This window comes from Aptenodytes forsteri, unplaced genomic scaffold, assembly GCF_000699145.1.
Source record: "Aptenodytes forsteri isolate BGI_AS27 unplaced genomic scaffold, ASM69914v1 Scaffold511, whole genome shotgun sequence".
Taxonomy (NCBI): Eukaryota; Metazoa; Chordata; class Aves; order Sphenisciformes; family Spheniscidae; genus Aptenodytes; species Aptenodytes forsteri.
The window spans coordinates 264,609-286,535 of NW_008794707.1; the positions used below are offsets into that span (position 1 = coordinate 264,609).

At 38.2% G+C, this 21,927-nt stretch overlaps 1 protein-coding gene across 1 annotated transcript in view; it reads left to right on the forward strand.

Annotated features, from left to right (window-relative positions):
• The first annotated feature begins 3,009 nt into the window (after window positions 1-3,009).
• Window positions 3,010-21,927, forward strand: part of CD44 (CD44 molecule (Indian blood group)) — a 57,884-nt gene continuing 38,966 nt past the window's right edge. Inside the window, exon 1 of the mRNA XM_009273662.2 lies at window positions 3,010-3,158. Coding sequence (XP_009271937.1) covers window positions 3,092-3,158 — 67 coding nt within the window. The 5' untranslated portion in view covers window positions 3,010-3,091. The remainder of the gene's footprint in view (window positions 3,159-21,927) is intronic.

The window sequence follows — 21,927 nt, forward strand, 5'->3', positions numbered from 1 at the left end:
GTATCCGCTGTGTCCATGGCTTCACAGAAAAACACTTTTTTAAATGCTGGGGTTTTATCCTCTTTAGTTGTATTGTTTCATTCTCTTGAAAACTTAACTCATTTGGTACCATTTATTATTTTACAAATTTTTAGTGCCAGTAATTTAAGTGCTTGTTGCCAAGGAGTAAGCAAATTCCAAAAGCTCAAACATTTAACTATGTGATTTGTGTTGTTAAAAATAATGTCATGGGAACTAATCCACAATGGGAATAAACTGATAGGCTCAATTTAAAGTGATGCTCTGCTGCATTTCCTGAGCTGAAGATTTGCTTTAGGATTTTTCTGTTCCTATATACTAAGATTATCCCAAGCTAAAGGAAAAGTTATGTATTTCTCACAAAGAAACCCCCAAAACCAAAAAAACTTTTCCCAGAGCTGTACATCTCCTTTGACTAAATTTTCTGGGTAGCATCAGGCCCTGCACCCAGGCTAAATTTGAACTGCTGTCTACCTCAGGCCAATATATTTTAGGGGAGAAATTCCATGTTTGGGTGGGAAAGAAGGAAATATTTTTGTGTCAGCTTTATTATTTATTTGTTAATGGCAGCTCTTTGAAGTGCTCAGTGCATTGGAATGCAAGTGTGTGTCCTATGCTGGCGTGTAAGCAGGCAGACGGCATGTGCAATGGACAAACTTACATGTTATATACATACAGTTCATTAATTATTTCTGTGGTTTATCACATGAAATGACGTACTGTGATGAATTATTTTTCCTGTATACATCTGTCTTTTCATTTTGCATTAGGTATTAGCACATCCATGCACCTGGTCTAAACATGCCTAATCTTAGCCCAATTTTATAGGGCAACAAGCAAGAGAGAGGCTTTCCAAAGTGGAATAGCACCCACCCCTGCCAAACACATGCAGAAGTACTAAGAAGTCTAAGATGCACATCAAATAATATTTAGTATTGAGAAAACAACCTGTTCATAATCTGATGTCAGAAGGGCTAGAATTAGAAACTTCAGACCATGAAGAGACTACGAATTTCCATTCCTGGTAAAATAAGACTTCTGCCTCTGTACCACTTGCCCACATCCCTGAAATGGACATTATTCTCCATTTACCTGCGCCAAAGAAAACTTATTTTCATTTTTTCATTCCATGTAATTGTGAATACAGGACATCAACAGAGAGGTATTTTATGTTCATCAAGAAAATAAGACTCAAAGATACCTAATTTTTAATTAAATATTCCATTCTTTTGTTTCATACATGTAGGATGAATTTTAAAAGTCATTTAGCAATTGAAGAAAAAGATACGCTTAGTAAACTTACAACATGTGTTAACTGTGCACTAGTGTTTTAAATCTCACTAAACTTCATTCATATATTTCGATGCCAAAATATCTATAGCTATAAACATACAGGAATTCACAGAACTATGTCTTTTCCACGACTATAAACAGTAAGGTGTATAGGAGATTGTTTTTTCCTTGCTTTTAAAGCCATTTGTTTCAAAAGAAAAAGTAGCGTATTCACTCAATAAAACGTTTTCTCTGTAAATTCAAAGTTGCTAGCTTCTTAATAAAAAGATCCCCTGTGTTTTAAAGAAAGATTTTCACTTTAACCTTATCCCATCAGATATTCTAGACCTGTAGGAAAAGCCTGTTGGAACCTGTTGCTAAAATTTGGCTGATTGAGGAAAGGATAGCCAGCCATCTCTAAGTCAAAAGTCAAAGAAAAGGCAAAGTCCTGAAAACCTCTTTGTGTAACGTTCTTGTGCCTGTGGCTGGAAAGACCTGTCTGTATTTTTCCATTGTTTGTGTTAACAGAGATTAAAAATTAATGAGAAAATTCATTAAAAAGTGGGAGGATCGACAAAATGGTAATCTCATATAGAACTATTCATTTCAAATTTGCCAAGTGAAACTGAAATCAGGATGTTACTGGCTGTCAGTCATTGCCATATGTTGGTTGTTAAAGGTGGGATGTACTGGCTTTGGTGATCCCTGACCAACCCCTCATTCCACTGCACACAAACCACTGTTGCAATTCTGCAGCTCTGAAGAGAGGCTGGTGTATGGAGACACCACAAGAAATTGCTACGGCACACTAGAGACATGCCTTTCACTTATCTACAGAAGCTTTGAGGTTTTCACCAGGGATTTCATGTGGCATGTAGAGTCACACAAAACCCCACACTGCAATGAACATATGTACCTCAGGAACTGAGACCTTGTCTGAATGTCAAAGACTGTCATACGTTCTCATCCTGTTTCTCTGCTTTGCGAGTTTGAAATAGGAGGAATAATTCCTTCCGTACCTCATACCATCAATACAATAAAATATCAACCTTAGTCCTCAGTATCACTGCTGGCACTGGCATTAGTTACCACTTTTGTTGGAGCAGCCTATGCAGAGAAGCCAAAGGTCAAATGAGCTGTGGGAGACTGAACCACCTCGACTTACCTTCTGCATGAGGTTATCCTCCAGGGACAAATAGAAACATTTTAGAAAGGTTCATTGCAGAGCAGGCATTTTGCTTGCTCTAAATTGAACTGCAAAAAGAGAAAACGGTGAGATGGGACAAAATAAGCAAAATATTTTGGGAAAACATCCAGGCAGTTGTAGATGCTTTGCTGGGGTTCAGAAACTCTAGTGCTTTATGTTCACCTGGTTTGCAATAATGAGGAGATTTTAAAATGCAGGAGGGGAAGCTTATAACAAACAGTGCCTTTCTGAGCTAACTCACAAGAGATTACACAAATTTTCCTGCAAGCGCAATAAGTATAACTTTAGACTGTACTTGTGTAAGAAGAGGAGGTTTAGTGCCTCTTTAAAACTCGAGTGTGGCTGCTTAGTCAGTACTAGCTCCCCTCCCACTCCCCTTCTTTCACTGCTGGGTAACTTTTGTTGCAATATGGGTGTGACTTTTGATGGAGCTCCCCCTCCCAGTTATGTCATTACTTCAGTTCCTTTGAATCAGAATAAAAAGTGCAGCAAAGTTCAGACTCATTGACTGCAGGCTTAACAACCGTCGGGGCTTTTCTTCTTTCTGCAGCTTGCAAGGATCTCTGTTTTTTGTAAAACAGTTCCGAGGAAACAATGGCCAACTTCTCCTTATGGGCAACTTTTGGATTATGTTTGCTGAAGCTTTGTCTAACAGAAACACGTAAGTTTTTAATGAATGAAAACACTACGGTTGCTAACAAGTTTATGCTTCAGACAGCAAGAGCTCTTCTGCTAGAGAGCTAACAGCTCTCGTGTCTATCTTTATATAAAGTTTTATTATTTCTAAGAGTTATCAAGAGATGCTTTAGAACTGTAACCTCAGCTGTGCTGGTCTGTACAATCACGGAAAGCTGTGTATTGCTTGTAAAGGGCAATTCCAGATCCATAAAAAGTGCATTGTAGGTCATTAAAGTTAAATTTAAACTAAGAACAGAAGTACATTAGGGAATATAGAATAGCTCTGGTAAAGCTCTGTTCAACAATGTGACTGCTGTTACGTACTTAGTTTGCTCTCCCAGCTCCGTTTCAGACAGTAGAGAAAAGAGGGGTGATTGGGGGGTGGAGATGGAGCTCCCCCAGCATACAACAACTGCATTCTTGAGTTTACCTGGGCTGAACTAACAGCTAATTCATACTGCATTTGGACACAGCCTTGCTAAACAGAAGCAAAACTGCAGTGATCTGTGACTGAGATTTGGAGAGCTTTTATGCCAAGCATGCTTGTTTCTGACTTCCTAAGGTTTCTTTGGGGTTGACAGATGAGATTTTGGAACAAAGGGGGTTAGAAGTGACCACAAAATTCAGTTGTTTATCAATTAACTTTCTGTAGTTTGGTTATCTGCTTCAAATATTTGTATTTTTAAATGAAATGTTAATACAGAGGAAAAAAATGTAAATTTTATGTCCAAAATGGCAAAATGCTTTTGAAATGTCTCATGATGCAGGCTCAACCATGTTTGACGGAAATGTCCATGCTTTTAACAGACTCTCACTGTGACAGCAACTGCCTCGAGGCATTTTGTGGTTAGGGATAACAATTATGCTTCTACATTATTTTTCTACTCATCAGTTCCAGGAGTCTAACAATATACATTTTTCATGGCCATTGTCACCCAAGGGCTGTGTGTGTATATAATAATTATATATCTCATTTGTTTGAGCAGCAGTGGATACTTCTGTAATGGTTGCAGTGCTGCTGGGCTGTGAATGGGTGTGTCAGAGTGAACAGTTCCCAGGGCATCTGTGATAGCTGAAGAACCCTCATTGCTTTTCTTTCTAAAATTGTCTGTCTGTTGTACCAAAATGCTCTTGCTAAAATCAGGTATATGGATAAAGCCCTTAGAGAAAGGGCAGGAGTACTGTAGGCAAATAAAGTATGTCTGAGATGTGTTTAAAACCTTGACTTGGTCCAAGTCTGCATGCTGTATAAGTATTATAATTATTTGGTTACCGCCTGCTCAACTGATTTCTCGTTTTATGAGCTGCCAGGAGTGTCCTAAAGAAGCAGGGTCTGCACTGACTCTGCATGGGAGTAATGCATTTTTACAGTGAGACATAGCAGAAAACCCCATCACCTAGTCTTCAGCGTACTTACAAAAAGTATGTCAAACTTCACATATGCCCCACAGGGAAGTTTCTTTAATGGCTTAGCAAGGTATTAGACTATAGCTACAATATATTTTAGCTGCTATGCAGTACATTCCAGCATGACTTTGTAGTCAGTAATGACTTCAAAACAGCAGTTGATGGTGGTTTTATTTTCCTTTTTAAACCAGTGATTTTGCTGCGTATCATAGAGTAGTGGCCATTGCTGTTAGGAAACACCTTGCTTGAGGACAAAATTCAGATCTGCTCTTGAATTGGAATTTTGATTCTTTTAGTACAGAATTTGGCAAAATTAGAAAGGACCTGGGATTACTGTTAACATGATTACTAAAGGAAAGATGAGATATAGAGAGAAGCTGAAAAATTTATTCATCCTGAGTTCTGTGCTGTTGTGACCATACTGTCACTGACATGTGAGCGAGGTGTACTCATGGTATTGATGTGACTTTTGCTGTCTAAGGAGTCTGAATCCAGAAGGATATAGAAGCTGACATCTTGGTTAATGATGATTCTGGGGGAGATTTTCCCCTGTGAGCATTATATACTTGTAAAAATATTTCTTTCAAAGTTTTCCTTGATTAACACAAAGCAAATCCTAGAATTTTGACCCCCAAACTGGAAGAAGCTGGAATAGAAGTAGTAGTAAAGATGAAATGAAAAGAGGGAGAATGAGTCCACCAGTGGGAGGGAGGAGCTTAGCTATTAGCACTAGAGGGGTTGCCAGAGCCTCAGTACGAGGTAAGGCTCTGAGACAGGGCTACTATAGCTATCAAGTCAGTCACAAAGGAAGGGACCTGCCTGCCTCTTAGCTTATATATCCATAATGTAAATTTGTAAATAAAGCAGTTTGAAGAAGCTCTTTGTGCTAGTTTATTTTCACTTAGTCCTTACAGTGTGTATCTTCACTATTTTCCCAAAACTGCAAAGTAACTAGACTTTATTAAAGTTCACTTGAACTTCCATTATTGTTTAATGGATAGGTTATATACCTGCCATTGAAATACTCTCAAACACAGAGCCAACAAACCATGGCAGAGGATTGTCATGCAGTCTTTGGAGAAATGTTTGTTGATTCTTTAGTTACTGGTGTTCACCACAATGCAGAACCATTACCTTGAAAACAGGAAGTCAGAGAAAGGCTTAATGAGGAAAGATAGCATCAAACGATTGAGGAAGAACTTTTTAAACTAAATGCTTTTAAAACCACTGGTAGCTCTAGCCAAGGTTAAATGAAATGTTCCCCCATACCTGGTGTGTCTTTCTTTCCAGAACAGTTTCCATTACTTTTATAGGCCAGGACTTGAAGACAGTATTAATATTGCAGTTATTCATATAGCACCTAAACATGCATGAGATTCTACTGTAGCAAGAATGTGCCAGCAGGATGAGATGTCCAGAGATGCTGATAGACAGGTATAAACAGCAGAGAGAATCATGAGCTCGCTGCTAAAATACTTGTAGAAAAGATGGGTTCTCAAGAATTTCATGAAGGGGTAAAAAAAATGCTTTCATTGAAGGACAACTGCCAGTTCAAATGAAAGAACTTATGGAAGAGAGCACGAAAATATAGTGAGGAAAAATGTTGATCTCAAAGGGATGTTTGGTTGTATGGCAAGGAGCATGGTGGATTGCAGGAAGGAACTAAAATTAGTTATATAGACAGCATGAAGTCTCGAAGAATTTAAGCTAGAGAAGAAATGTGAAGTGTATCCAAGCAAGAACATAGTGTAAACCTCTGCAGACATCTCCATTAATTTGGATAGCAACTGTCAGGAACAGGGGAAAATAAGTGAGGAATAAAAAAAGATAGCAGCAGCAATCAAGTTAATATATAATAGGAGTGAAGCCTATAGATATGTGAAAAGTTAGAAAAAGTAAAAACTGCATTGCTGACATGGTGGAGGAAAAAGCTCTGGTGAGCTCTGTGGGATATGGGTTAATTAAAAAGCAAAGGGCAAACAATGCAAGATGGCAATGTTCTTGCCAGAGAATAGATGGTATTTAGAGGGAGTGGCTAGACAGCAGCAGTAATTAGGTTTGAAAATAGGTTGCTAAGAGACATTGTTTTTAAGGACAGATTAGATAAGGACAGACTAGATAAACACCTTGAAAGTGTTTATTTATTGTTTATTACCAGTTTGGGTATTGGTGATTGTGCTATTGGGTAAGAAGAGGGAGTAGAAGACCTCTGGTAACTCTATTTCTTCTTTGATAAAAGGATAATTTTAGTTCTGAATGTAGTTGACTGGTAGTGGAATACATTATAGAGAAGCAGGGAAAAATTATGTAGGGCTTCTTGTATAAGGAGGGAATAAGTCAGCCCAAGAACTTAAGAGTTTTTCAGAATTCCAGAGGTGCTGTAAGAAGGCTTCTCCATTTGCTTTCTGGTTTTCTTGCCTCACGTTTCTGTTCCTGCATTAATGGATAAGTGTTTGAAAATACACTCAAGATAGAAGATGATAATTCTCAACCTCATATGACATGTATTCTGTTATTTACAAAACATTGATTATTTTTTTAAAAAAGAGAACCCTATGTGAGAGAGCGAGGGAAGGTGTTCTGCCAAACTCTCCTCTAAAATTGCTTTTTCCAGGACCAAGGCTAAATGTACGTAGTTACCTGTGAACTGTAACTTCACAGAGAGGATAATCATGAAACAAACATGACCCACCACAGTAATCTTCCCTACTTCGAAAACTACAACATTGTACTGGAACAATTCACAGTGTTCAAAACGCATGTTATTTTTGCATCAGCTGGTAACTGAGAGCATGCTTTATCAAATTTCATTTTTCAGCACTAAATTGAATTCTTAGACTAGAGAAATTCAAACTTCCAATTGAAGTCCATCAAAGCGAGAGGAGCACGACAGAGGTTGGGTTTGTCACAACACATCTCTGAGACATAGATCATGGTTGCTACCAAGTAAAACCCACATCCACAGTCTATTTTGTTCTTTGCCTTTACCCGTAAGGGTTTCTTTGTGGTATATCTGGTGGTTTGGACTGTTCTCCATGGGTGATCAACAGCTATAGGCGTGAAGCCAGTTTGGTGTAGCTGCTAGTCATTTTCCAGACTAGACCAGAGGTTGATCAGCTGTTAACACGCAGCTGTCTCTCACTCCCAGGGAGGTAGTAATAATTTCAAAGCCATCAGACACTGTAATTATCAGTGACCATTATGGCTGCTGCTAATACTGGTGGCAGAGAGGATTGTGTCAGTCCTGAATATTTATCAGTTTCCTCCCCGCCAAATCACAGGCCTCCCTACAGTGGCATCGGCAGTAATATCAGTAGCAGCTGGCTGTGATTTTCCTCCCTTGCTGCGGCTGCCGGAGCTGACCCTACCCAGCGGACAACAGAGCAGCTCGTCATATGAATTAGTTTGCAGGCAGTAATGTGAAATGGCAGCTGAGAGAAAGAGGGGTTTTCCATGGAGAATCTTTTCAGTCAGACTGAAAGTTCAGCTAATGGCGATTTAAAGTTCAAACCTCAGTGACTGTTTCCTGCCTAACGAAACCTGCAGTCATTTTTGGAGTCTGTGCCTACAGTTAAGAACATAATTGAACTCTCTTTTGTACGCACTGGCTTTGGGACTTTCCAGTTCCTCTACATGACAACACTGGCTGCATTATATAATGCAGCAATCTTATTTCAGTACAATAACCTTGAACCCTCACATTGTGAAACAGAAAAAAAAAGAAGACAGAAAGGAGTTGAAGAATAATCTACAATTTTAGCAATTACTAACATGGAAGCTCAAGCAACCACACCAATTCAAAGTAAAAATCACAGAGAAGACCTAAATTTTACTTACATTTGCATTTTGAAAACTACATTGCTTCACTTTTTTCTTTCCTTCTATTGATGACTGAGCTAGGCTCAGTAGCTGGAAGCTCTAAGAGACTGCGTTGTGTCTTTGCAAAAAAAAAAAAGAAAGAAAAAAATATCAGACAACCAGCAGCCGTGGTAAAAATTCTGTCTCTGTTTCTGCTAATGATATGGTTCCAAAAGCAATGCGAGATGGTTATAAAAGAGATTGCTAGGGTACAGTACAGGCTGACAGCTGCCTAGGAAAAGGGCATTAGCCAGCGATCATCAACTACACAGTTAATGTCTGTTTTACTAAATATGTGCTTTCATAAATAAGAAGCTGCCCCTGACAGAATGTATAATAGTAAAAAAATTTCCTGTGACATAGCTTTTGTTGATTATATATGTCTCACAGTGGCAGCATGTTAGCAAAACAGGTTCTCAGAAGTATATTTCCCTAGGGGGCTTTTTTATTGTTATTTTTGTTAATGGATAGGTGTCTGTAAAGAAGCAGGGTGTGGTATGTGTGGGTAGATGTAACGAATAGTTTCTTGCAGCATTCCCATACAGAAGTGAAAGGTTAACTGGAGCTCAGCATATGGTCTATGACACCCAGGACCCTGTGGGCAGATGTGAGCGAGCTGTGGCCAGGCAGCAACCAAGCTGCTATCCAAATCGGGGTCTGAAAGTCAAACGCCAACCTTAAGTTGGCAGGCTCTCTGAGGGAACATACCTTGCTGCCAGGGAAGCTTATCAGCAAGGGATTGGTATCACGCTTGCCAGAGCAGCATGACTGCAGCCATTTTCAGAGAGCAGGCAGAGCCCACATGCTCACTCAAAACAGACTAAGCAAGCTGGCAGCTGCTCTTTCTACAGCATGTAAATGCAAGAGTTCAATAGTGCTGTAGGAATGATTGTGATGGTAGTGATTAGTCGTTTACCTACTCTTTGCCATCAGCCAATGCACATCTTACAGATAAGATGGAGTATCCCTATTGTGGAATGAGAAGACAAAGGCAGTAATACAGTACAACACTGCTAGGGGCAGCCAGGTCTTCCCAAGTCCATCACGGTGCTCTGGGTGAAGCTTCTGCACGAGGAATATAGAATAGTTAACTGGGCAGGTTCAAGGGAAAGTAGTATTTGCCAATTATAAAGAAACATGGATTCATTAATATTGAAGACACTGAGGGTGGGGCCTGAACTCATCTTAATGTTTTGCTTTCACTCACTTCCCTATTCTTCCTCCTCCTGCTTGATGAGGTGTCCTCCATTAATTTACATGTTCTTTCCCTTTTCCATCATTCACGCAGGCATGTAAGTGTAGAAAAAAAGCCTCTTTTGCTAATGAGTCTTCATATTTATAAATGTAGGGTTTTGTTCTCTATTCCTATATATTGTTTATGCATAAATTCAACATATAGGAACATTTAGAACATGGAAGTGAAATAACGTATTCTGTTCAAATCAATTTCTCCAGTAGCAAGGCTATAAAAATCAGATAAAACTTTTCTTTGTTGCTGTGACAGTTTTATCCTGTTTACTTCTGTGTGTGCTATCTATACACACACTGAAGACTGGTAGCTATTTTCAGTTCAATAGCACTTGGTTCCTGTTAGACAACAGCGAATGCGAAGCATAGTTTTCTTAAAAAGTTCTTATTCAAGACCTATCTTTTTAGGGATGTTTGAAGCTGTTTGGCAAATGAGAACTGACTTAAATCTTTTGTCCTACTGTCAAACTTAACACTTCTTTAGGTTCAAGAACTTTAAAATTGATTTAATAATTAACTTAATGTCTTAAATTTAGTCAAGTTTCTCTCCTGTTTGAAGCAATACTTCCTAGTGATAACTATCAGCTATCTTCTTGAGATCTTGGAGGTATTTGTACATAAAGGCTTGATACTCTGGGAAAGCCAAGTGCCGAAAGCCTAAAATGACCCAGCAAGTCAGAGCAGGAGCCAAGAACAGACCCACTGTCTCTAACCCAAAGGTGGGCCATCTGGTCACAATGCTGGAAGGCCATGTGGCCAGAACATTACAAGTCCAGAGAAGTTTGAGTGTCACTGTGCAGCAACTATGTGTATCCAGGTGGTACCCAGGTAGATCTTTTAAATGTCTACATCTTCTTTCGAACAACTTTTTCTGTTTCTCGCACCTATTTACTGTTTTCCCCACTAATCCATCTCTGTCTCTCTGAGACATCTGGCTGAAGCAGTCCAATAAATCTGATAGACTCTTGTCAGCCTGTGTCTGTGATAGAAGGTTATATCCATCTGATCCAGTAAAATTTCTGCTTAGCAGCTTAGTCATTCTCAAGGCAAACTGAAATGTAGAGGCCAAGTTCTTTTTCCAAAGAGACAGGCCTCAGAGAAGACTCAAGTGACAAGAAAATTCTCTTATATTTTTTATGATTTTCTTTTGATTTCGGCCTACTGTGCTGGCAAGTCTGACTCACTGTCATTGTGTTCAACATCAGGCTAATAGGGCAGGAGCATCCAGTGTCTTCAGAAGATCGGTATTAACAAAATACCACTCATATTGCACTAGCAAGAGTCACTTTGCCTTCTTGGGAGGAGCAAAAACTCTTCTAGCACAGAAAATAAAAATACTTTTCTTGAAATCTCATATTGAGCTCTAAACTCTTAAGCTCCTCTTTTCCAGAAGGTAACAAAATCATTTTATAGCCTACAGAGAATAGATACTTGGTGGCTCCAGTTCATCACTGAATGGGCACAGCTAAGGTTTTAGACAGGCAGCTATCCAATTCACAATTCTTGTATTAAAAGCTGTAACAGGCAGACATTGTGAGCATGTGAGACACCTTCCCATGGTGACTGCCTAGAGAGAAGTTTCTTTCATGCTTTTGTGGCTTGCCTTAGAAAACCCTGTATCCATTTGCTCGCTGTTGTGGTGTAAAATGTTGCAGAGCTCTTCTCAGAGTGTGTATGATGATTTTTGTGTCTCCTGACATTTCCATTAGATCAGTCCTATTCATTCTTTTTCTTATGGCTGTATTTCCTGGCTGCTTGTTCGGAGGGAAAAGATTGCAGTAGTTTTGCTTTATTTTCTCAACATCTTGACCTGCCAAGTCTCACACGTTATCTAGCAGTGATATAGTTTGTGTTCATGCTGAACAGAGCACAGCATTAACTGGCTTTTAAAACACTGAAGCAGTGGCAATCTTAGAGCATCATGGAAGGGTAAGACCAGCACAGTTATTCAGTTTTTTCACAGCATATCTAGGCATAAGTGCTAGACAGCATTTTCTGTCTCTGTGGGTTCATGTGGATTAGAGAAAAGCCTGATCATCCAGTTTTCCAGGAGGAGGCATATCCTGTGACTTGGAGATTATTAAGACCAATGACTGAATCCAAATTTGTTTTCTGTTAACGCTTTGCTGAGAGTATATTTTTATCCAGGTAGTTTATATAACAAGTAGTTTGTGTTTCTTTCTGGAGCTGGAGATCTTTTTTCTTCTTCTGTTTCCTAACAACTCCTATTATTTATATACATGCCAGTGGGGGCCAGCCCTATGGTAAATTAGTGTAGAGTACACAATATGTTACATACAGAACAATGCAAGACTGGTGAAATGTTGCAACAGTGCCCTTAATGATCAGTGGAATTTCTATCCAAAATTTTGTATTTGCAAATGAATGAATTCTTTAATTAATTTCCTTTGCTGAGCAGAGGAGGAGAAGTTAAAAAAACTCTCTACCTGATGAGATTACCCTTCAAAATAAAATATGGGCAATGTAATATTCTTCAATTGCTTCTATATTGTCACAATCCCATATAAAAAATATAGCATAGCCACAGCATTGAAAGTCTTGGGCCCAGCAAGGGTGATATGCATTAATAACCTACAAGAGTGTTTGTTGATAACATCCGCATCTTCAAAGCTCAAGGTGGGAATTAGTAACAAAATGCAGTGGTCTCTCCTCGATATATCCTACAGCACCTTAAACATTTGAACATTTTGACATCAACATATGTCTGAGATGTATTCCTTCCACTTGTCATCTGCTCGATTCTTCCAAGTACTGTAGAAGAAGAACTTGAATTCTTGAGATTTAACTTCTTACGCTTTCTCTCGGAAACAGGTGGTGTCTCTGATGAAATTTTGTTCTGTGTAGTGTTTCTTTTTCTTGCGTTACATGGAGTTCACATAAATATTACAACATTTGGTCTAGAGGGGGTTACTGTCTTATCTGGTGTGTTTCATCAACACATTCAACACAGTTGGAATCAGGCTGAATGTGTTTAAATTACCGTAGAACTTAAAATTTCAAGTCTAGATATAGTGTTATTTAACAGAGTAAAGATGATCCCAGTTAGTGAGAAAGAAGTGAACTGACAAATATGCTGATAGCAGACAAAAATAACTATGTTTTTTTGTAGCCCTTTGGAAGTCAGTGATTTTATCCCCACCTCACAGGTAGGGAAACAGAGAAAGCAAAATAAGTAACCCAGCAACATAGCTGTAAACAGAACATTTTCTCCTAAGTCCCAGCCTCGTGTTCTATCAACAAGATTAGTGCCTCTTTTGTTTGAATTTCAGAAAGCAGCTATGATTTCACATACAGGGCTATTTCAGCTGAAATAAGCATTATTATTATTATTCATAAGGAAAAAGTCCTTGCGCAAACATTCTTCTACTGGTGCAGAAGTGAACAAGAGTACAGAGGACTGGAGCATTCTCTAGAAAGCTGTTATCTTAAAAACAGGAAACTCTCTTCAGTTACTGTTTGGTAATCCATCATTTTGCCTGGCTATGCAATCCTTACTTCAGCTGGACAATCCATGTGAGAAAATACTCTTTACGAGCAAGAGCTAAGTATTTTCCTAATTTTTGAAACACTCTTACAACCCCTTGTTTGCAGACCTGCACTGAATTTATTAACAGTATCAGTCAAATACTTTATCTGACTTTATTACTCATACTCATAGCACTCAGGTCATGCCACTTCAACACCAGTCACAATCATATTACTGTTGACTCACAGCAATTGCAAGGCAACATATTAACACTTTTTTCCCATCCCTGACATGATACAGGTATATCCACAATGATAGTCATAGCAACATGTTCAAGTCCTAATGTAAGTCTGTGTTTTGCTTTTTAACTTACTGGTTTGGTATCTTGAATTGATTGCTATATTGGGACATATCCCAATATCTCCCATCCTTCCAGAGCAAATAGTTTTAAGAGTCAGCGGAATTAGCAGTGTTTCAGGGATCGATATAGTAAGGTGTGTCTTAAGACACGCTTTCAGACTGTTCAAGAAAGACAAATGGGATCTATACACAATGACTGGCAGCAGATCATCTGGAAAAGTGGTTCCACGCTGTGTCAGCTACTTCTGTTGTTCCTAAGAGAGATCTCTGCTTTGTTTAAAGAACTTCTTGCTTTTATTTTTTGCAAGTACGTGGTGAGATCTTCTTACTTCTGATTTCAGAGTCCTTTACTGGCTTGCTTTCCTTTTCAGCTCTGATACAAGCTTACTGGTCACAATCCATCTTTTGTACTGTATATAGCTCGCTGTTAATACTCATTGTCGCATGGTAATAATGGGTCACAAAAGATCATTTCTTTGCTTTGTCTAGTGTACTTGACAGACGACTCAATGAATTTTGCTACAAGAATGTAAGTAATTTCCTTGGGGGAAAAAATAATCTTGTGGTGCTTTATTAATAATAAGTTACTACCTAGGTAGGATTTTCTATTTATTAAGATGGCTTATTCCTGATTTGCTATTTGAATTGACTCTTGCTCAGAATGAATCTGACTTCGTGGTGCTTTCCAATGTTATGAAACTCACAGTACCTGAATTGAGGTCTGTCACTGTATCATTTGCCATTCAAACATTGATTTAATTCTAGATCTTTTAGTAAAATACACCTATATATCTCATTAAAATAGAAGATTACTAGTATCAACGAGCATCACAGAAAAATCACTGGCTTCACAGTGATTCCAGCACTTTAGGGAGACAATGATGCTTCACTATTTGAGGATGATTACATGCAAACAGTAGTGCATTGCCCTTACATATCTCCACTGCCTAAATATATGTAGGATTTAATGTAGTATTTGAATTCACAGAATATCGAGGCCATGCTGCCAATGCCTCTTTCCCATTCTTCCCCCATCCAGGTGAATCTTCACTGCCTCTCATGAATTGTTAAGTTTAAATAAACTTAAATAAAAAAAAGAGGAAAAAATATATTAAACCCAAGGCATATAATTATTCTCACCACATTTGTGATAGCAACAGCATTGTGTACATACTAATGTTAATTGCAAACTCTAGTTATTAAACATACGTTTTTACTAAACCAATTATAAAAGATTCAAAACTAAGACCGTAAGAATTATTAAAGAAATTTAACTGAACATCTAGCTTGGGATACAAATAACCTGCATGCATCTTAGGAAAGTTTCTTGCTAATCAGTATTTTCAGTATATATCTCAAGATTCTTGAAACTGTAGTGTATGGATGGATAGAGTGATACAGAGTCCAGAAAATGGAAACATTTTGCCACCAAAAATTCCAGTAGAAGTTGCTGGCTGGCCTAGGCATTCTGATTACAGGCTACGGGATCCCTGCCCTTCTGGTATTAGGGAAAAAACAGAGTGAGTAGTGGATGTGACAGTGTTCTCTTCCATCATCAGAAGCTTGCACTGATTTAAGGTAGTGTAAGACCTTTCCCATTGATTTCTATAGATTCTAGATGAGATTTGATTAAGTAGATTGTGTTAATCATTACATGTTTTTTACAAAGTGATCATTTCCAAAGGTAGCTTTTTGTTTGAACCATACTTACTTCAGATCCCAAGCCAAGTCTTTCTGCCAATGAAATTCTTAAGTTTGGGTTTTTTTCACTCTTAGCCTGTCCTAATATTTCCAGAGTAAAATTTCAAGGTCTTCAGCAAGTGAAAATGAAATGTGCATTTTGTGAGTTTTATTTTTTTCAGTAGTGTGTAGTATGTTCCCCAGTGCTCCTAAGAGCACCATGGTTACCATCCCTCTATTGAAAATGTACTTATGGCTGGGTACTTCTTGGGTTTTTATGGAGAGGAACACATTGAGATCAACCCACTCTGCATCTCTGAAACTGCAGTAGCTTGTACACACAGCTGGATATGCAAATTTCATCTTTCATCATTTCCTGTGAATTAAGCTCTTCAGACTTCTTCCATGATCTGTTCTTCAGAGAACGCTTTCTTCCAAGATTGTTTCTTTACTTTCTCTTTCATATCCAGCATTTCTGATCTCTTCAAATCACACCATTTGTAAGGTCTTGTGGATAACAATGACCAGACAGCACTGCTAGCAGAAGTTACTCAAAATCCCACTGTGGAAAGAAAGCAGAGTTTCAGTGTAACATCACAAAGTGAGTCAGCTGCTTTTTGCTAACCGTTGATTCTAATAAGTAACCTTCTTCAGTGTTTTGTTTTGATTTGCTTATCATTCATCCAGTAATGTATTAGGACTTAGAACTCTTCCATATTCTGGAGACCTTCAGAATGCAAATGATACTATACTTTATTCCGTTTTTTTGTGAAAATCACAAATATTCAAAAGTAGTGTTTCAGCCATGTTTAAAACTGCAAAGTTACATACAAAGGTTACAGCTATATTCTTAATCTAAGAAATCTGAATTTAGTATGAGTCATTAAATCATGCATTACATGGGAGGTTTCAGTTCTCCAGTTTGATTTCTAGCAGGCCAAATTCAATGGATTATTGGACAATATTTTAATCAATATGAAATTAACAACTATGATCCCTGATTTAAGTGTTTAATATTGTGCTACTTTGTACTGTTCTGTAAGGTACCTCCTTGTAAATTTGTACAAGCAACTTCTACAAAAAGATTGGGTTTCATTTTAATTTTCCCAAACATTTGAAAAAAAATGGAGAGGTGTTGTGAAAGGAACTGGGAATGAGTTCATCTGCATTGTGGGGAAGCTGAGTTTGCCTCCTGTTTGGGCAGTCCTCTCCTGCCATTATTTGTTACTAGGAAGTCTGCATGGGTCGTTTGTCCTTTGACATGTCTTACATTGTGAGACAGATTCTTTTTAGTATGTCTGCCAGACTAATGTTGTCTTTGTTTTAACTGGCTGACTTTCAGAGCTTTTAAAAAGATTCTTGGGGTTCCTTTCTCTGCTGGTTTCTTGCAAAGTGGCCTTGTTAAAGTCAATATATGTTCTACTCTTATTCAATGTCTTTTTTTCTCTTTTTCAGTTTTGATCATTGCTTGCTTTTCCGTAATGAACTTACTGTACAAATGAGTTTAGAATGTTGAGAATACTTATTAGAGGTTTTCCTGTATAACTCAGAGGAACAGGGGAAATATAAAAAGCATAGTTTTTTAGTTTAAAAATTGTTTACCAAAAAATAATTTAAAAATTTCAATATAGTGAAAAATAGTTTCAAATCACACCTGGTATTATTATTGAGTAGCATACTGCAAATAATTAAAATTCAAAATCTGTCATTTAATTGGACTTGTTAATCATAGGTCTGATTTTGTATTAATTTCTTATCTAAATAACCACAGAACTTAAATCAGATTTGCTGTGACTTGTCAAAGCTTAGATGGAGCCTGAATGTAAAAGCTGTAAGAACACAATAAAATAACAATGTAGTAGTTCTTTGCTCTTACAGCATTCTTTATCAATAAATCTAAAATTGCTTTATTAAGGAGGTTAGTTGCAAACTGAGGTAAAGAGATGAATTGTCTTATCCAGGTTATATCAGCAGGTAAATGACAGAGCAGGGAATAGGCATAAGGCGCTTTGAGCTCCAGGCTGGGGATCTGTCTGCTGAGCAACACTGTGTCTTACCTGCTTTTATCCCAAATGACTAAACGATTTGCTTTCAGTCAAACAATGAAAATCAGACTCCAACTATTATTCACCAGCTTTGTTTCATGTATGTTTCTTCACCTGGATTGCATGGAACTGATCCCAACTGATTTGCTTCACAGTCCCTGTTACTCAGCCTTTGGGGTTAGACTATTCATTGTACAGCCTGAAGCTTTCCTAGTATCGACAATGATGATTATGTTTTCATCATCTCGAGGGGGGCATATCTGATAACTGTCTAATTCCAGGACTATGATTTCACTGCCTGCAATTTTTCCACTGAGGTGCTGCACAGCTGTATCGTGTTCTAGTGGAGTCTGAAAACTTTCAACTCACTATTGGGTGAAACTATTACAGAAAGAATAGTATTAATGTCAGCAGCAAGGAAGTTTACCGTAAGTGATGACACTGTATAGGCTCACTCAGGATGTTTACTAGAGCAACAGTTGCCAAGCACATAAAGTATGTTTGGAAGATGCATTAGCAGACTTTTTTTCTTCCCGCAGCAACTGCTGAGGAATGAAACATATTTCTTGTACTTACTTGCATTTTGAGTGACTCTATGAATGTTTGATTCATTAATAGTGCCACCCCCACCCCCACTTTTTAAAATTAGTAACCAGGAAAGCTATCAGATTAAGAGACTGAAGATTTTTGCCCATCGGTGAACAGATACAGAGACAATGACTTTGGTGGCCAGTAGGCAGATTCGTTAAGAAGAACAATTTAGAAGGAAGTCAACAGCTTGAGCTTTGTCCCACATCCTGTTTCTAGTGTGCACTTACTGAAGTAACACAGAAATGTAAGGAATACTTACTAACGTTTGGTGGAGAAAGAAGATTCTCCTACCGCAGTGTATCCCTCTCTGGCTACTGTCTATATCCCCAGCCACATCTCTCCTTTTCATTTCAGAGATCCACTTGAGCCCACATGTATCACAGGGTTAGCATGGCTGTGTCATGACTTTTTATGTAGTTAACAGCATACAGGAGAGTGAGGAAGCTACTATCTTATTTGCCTTTTCATCCGGAATTACTAGGTACTCACATACAACTGGGTAGTAGGACCAGCTTTGGCACAACTTCAAAGAAAGGTCTGATTTTATACCTTTGAATCTATGGAGAGACATCTTCACTTTCTTGTCACCACACCCAACTACTAAGAATATGTTGTCTCTATTTATAGCAGGCACTCCTTGCAACATGCAGGTAAATTCCTTTTAAAGTGTTTTCCTGGACTTTATTGTCCTTAAAAAGGCAGGTGTGCAGAGAATTTTTTTCCCGCTGAATATCAGCAATCTATTAGGGTTATAACTATGTTTTTTTTCCCTCCCATGAAAATTTTCAAGACTTAGAACATTTTCCTATGCCAAACTGAAATGAAAATATGAAATTTTAAAAAATTCTACATGGAAATTTTGGACTGGGTTCCTTAAACCATCTATTTGTATTGCAACCATGTAAACATTTAAACTTAACTTTCTTAAATTGTTTTATTTTATTTTGTGCAAACTAATTAATTAAGTTTCAAAATGAAAGGCAGTTTCAAACTGAAAAACAAAACCCTTGTTTTGCTTTATTTAGCTATCCACAAGGGATACTTTGAAAACCGAACATATGGTTTATTCCCACTAAATCTGGAAATGTATTTCCTATAAATCATTTTAGGTTTCACAACTTGGCAATACCCCAAGGAAAGTATTTCATCTGACAACTCCAAAGAATTTGTAAAGACTTACTTTCACTGTCACTATTTGGAGAAGTCTTGATTATGTTGTAGGTGGCTTATTTCCAGGTTTGTTTCTCTACTTTCTATAGAGAATGGTGGCTAGCAGAGCAAGAATCTCATAACTGGGAGAACAGAAAAACATCACCCAGCCACACTAAATGACTCCACATGTTGCTTGATCCTTGGTGCTTTTTTGTTGTGATGGTAGAGGACTGCAGCCTCATAAACACATGCTTGCTTAACTCACTTGGATCCTGCAGAATTTGACTTCTAAATTTTGATCAGTGTGTGGTCATCCCAGTTTGGAGTCCAATTTTCCCAGCACAGTTTTCCCTTCCCCATCAATCCCTGAGGGATTCATTCAGGTATAGGTGTGTTTTAATGATGTCGACACGTGCCTATTAGTGACTGGGACTGGGATTAATGAATCATTTTACATAACCTAGCAAACAGCTATCCAGTGGTTTTCATCACTACTGACCTGGACTTTAGTCCAACTTCTGACATAAAGGTGGAAGCCTCTGTATCCTGTTACAGTTCTCTGGGCTGCGAATTGCTTTAGTGAATGGTTTTACCGATAGCCTCTAAAGAAATGGTGGAATACTCAGCAAATAATAATGCCATCCAGGCCCGTCTGTATCTTAGTGTTTTGGGTAATCACTGAATTATATTTTTGTACATTCAACTTCTCCCAGATGTCAAAATGGCGGTATTTGGGCTATCTTAGTATATCTGTTGACAAAATGTCTTGGATCCTGAAATGTTTCATGAATCCATTCCATATGAAATTTTGTATTCAGAGGGCATTTCCTCTAGTCAGGAGTAAAATATGCATACTTATTTAGCCATGAAGTAGTTTTCCTGAGAAACATTTAAAAAAACAAACATCAACTGGAGATAGGTCTGAACTGAGAGCCGAGATCTGAACTGTCCAGACCTCCTCAGATTTTAGGACTCATAGGGCCCAATTTCTAGATTTGCCTGCAGAGGAACCATAGTTACTAGGAGTCTCTTTTAAACAGATGTTAATCTGTCTCCAACATGCCACTTTTCTCTACTTCATTACTAGCATGCATTAAAGCAGGTGCTAATATTCAAAATGTAGACATTAGTGCTAAGCTAATGGTTGTTCCTGTTCAGATTAAATAATCTGTGATTATAAGGAAACCTTTACCCATGGATATCTGCCTAGAGCTTGAAATCTGTTTAATAAAATTAGAACAAAATTTTTACAATAAATGTAAAAACTATATTCTATTAAAGCAAACAGAGAATGAAAACTATCTGCACCATCAAACCCCAGTTCTGTCCCTGTTTTCAGCCCCAGTTTATCACATCCTGGTGACCTATCAATCATCTTGAACCACAAACCGAAAAGGAAAATCCCCATGAGAACAGCACACGAACATTTCCTGGTTGCCATACAGTGTAGACTGTGGTTTTACCAAGAAGTCTGTTAACAACCTTGTGTCTAAGTATTCTTCTACAGGTTTTTGTTTAAGAGGCAGCAGGGTTTTTGCAAATCTTCCACTTCATTTGCTTTGAGGTATCTCTGCAGTTGTTAAAATAACATTTTTTTTTTTAATATAACAGCATCCACCTTGAGAGTGAAACCTCTAGGTATTGTCTTGAAAACAATGAAAAGCAGGGAGTTTCAGTGCATGAAACATCCACACAGTGGATCAAAAATCTTTATGGAAAATCTACTCCAATGGGAAGAGTTTGCATGAGTCAGTGTTACTCATTATGCTTAAGGGTTGCAGAACCAGGGTGGAAATGGAGATTGCACCTGGCGTCTTATTGTGACAGCTTCTAACAAGCCTCTAGTATTAATAATCAGGGTGTAACTCACACTTTCATGAAAGGACAATACTCTTTAGTCTGTCTCAGCCAATTCTATCACACCAGTGGGCTCTAGGTAGCAAATTGTCTGTGGAACTGGAGTTAGTGATTTTGGCTGAAAAGTATTAATTGAGCCTGGTTTAGATACGTGAATGGCAATAGCAGAGAAGGGCTTGCATGCAGCTGCTGGAGACAGAACACCAGAAATCCCGGGAAAGACAGGGAGAAATGGCCTGTGTGAAAGTTAATGTTCTCCATGCTCGTAAAACTCAGTGCAGGCTTAGGGGCATTCCATGGCTTTGGGTTGAGTCACCCAAGTCTCATGGTCTGGATGAAAGTAATGATGATGACAATTCAGGCATGTCTAGTACTTTTTGCCTTTTTAAAGAGCTATTATTAAACAATTTTGTCTTTCAGCTGTAGCAAATCATGTGGGTGTTGGGGAAAGATCATGGCCTGTCAGCCCTCAAAGCCTGCCAGCTGTAAGAGGAGGCAGAAGGGAAGGTTTGGGTGCTGTTTGTGATTCCACTGTGTCCCCACTCTGAATCAGCTCCTTTGAAACTTCAACAGGGTTGAAGGGATCAGTGATAGTTTGGCACACAGTATGAGTTTTGCATTGCCTTGTCTCTTGAAACAGAGAAGAAAACCCCATCTTTTGCATAACTGTGTTAAAACCAGCTAAGTAACATCAACATAAAATTAATGGATTTGACCTTCCTGCACTATGGGAAAAGGTGGAATATGTGTTTAGATTTGGATTTGGCAATCATGTTTCTTCCTTAACTCAAAATTAGGCTATAAGCCTCAGCATGGAAAAAATAATTTAAGGTGTTAATTTAGTTTAGACTCCGTCTTTTATTTTTTATAAGTAAGTTTTGTACTGATATGACTAGAAATATTTTCATTAATTCAATTAAGGGTCCCCATTGTCTGGACGTTAAAATATGAGACCATAAAGTAAAAACTCTGTGTTCCCTGATAGCTCTGAGCAGTATGCTCTGCATCTGTATTTTGCCATTTTTAAAATGTGGTAATTACTGTTGCTGTGGTTTAACCTGGCAGGC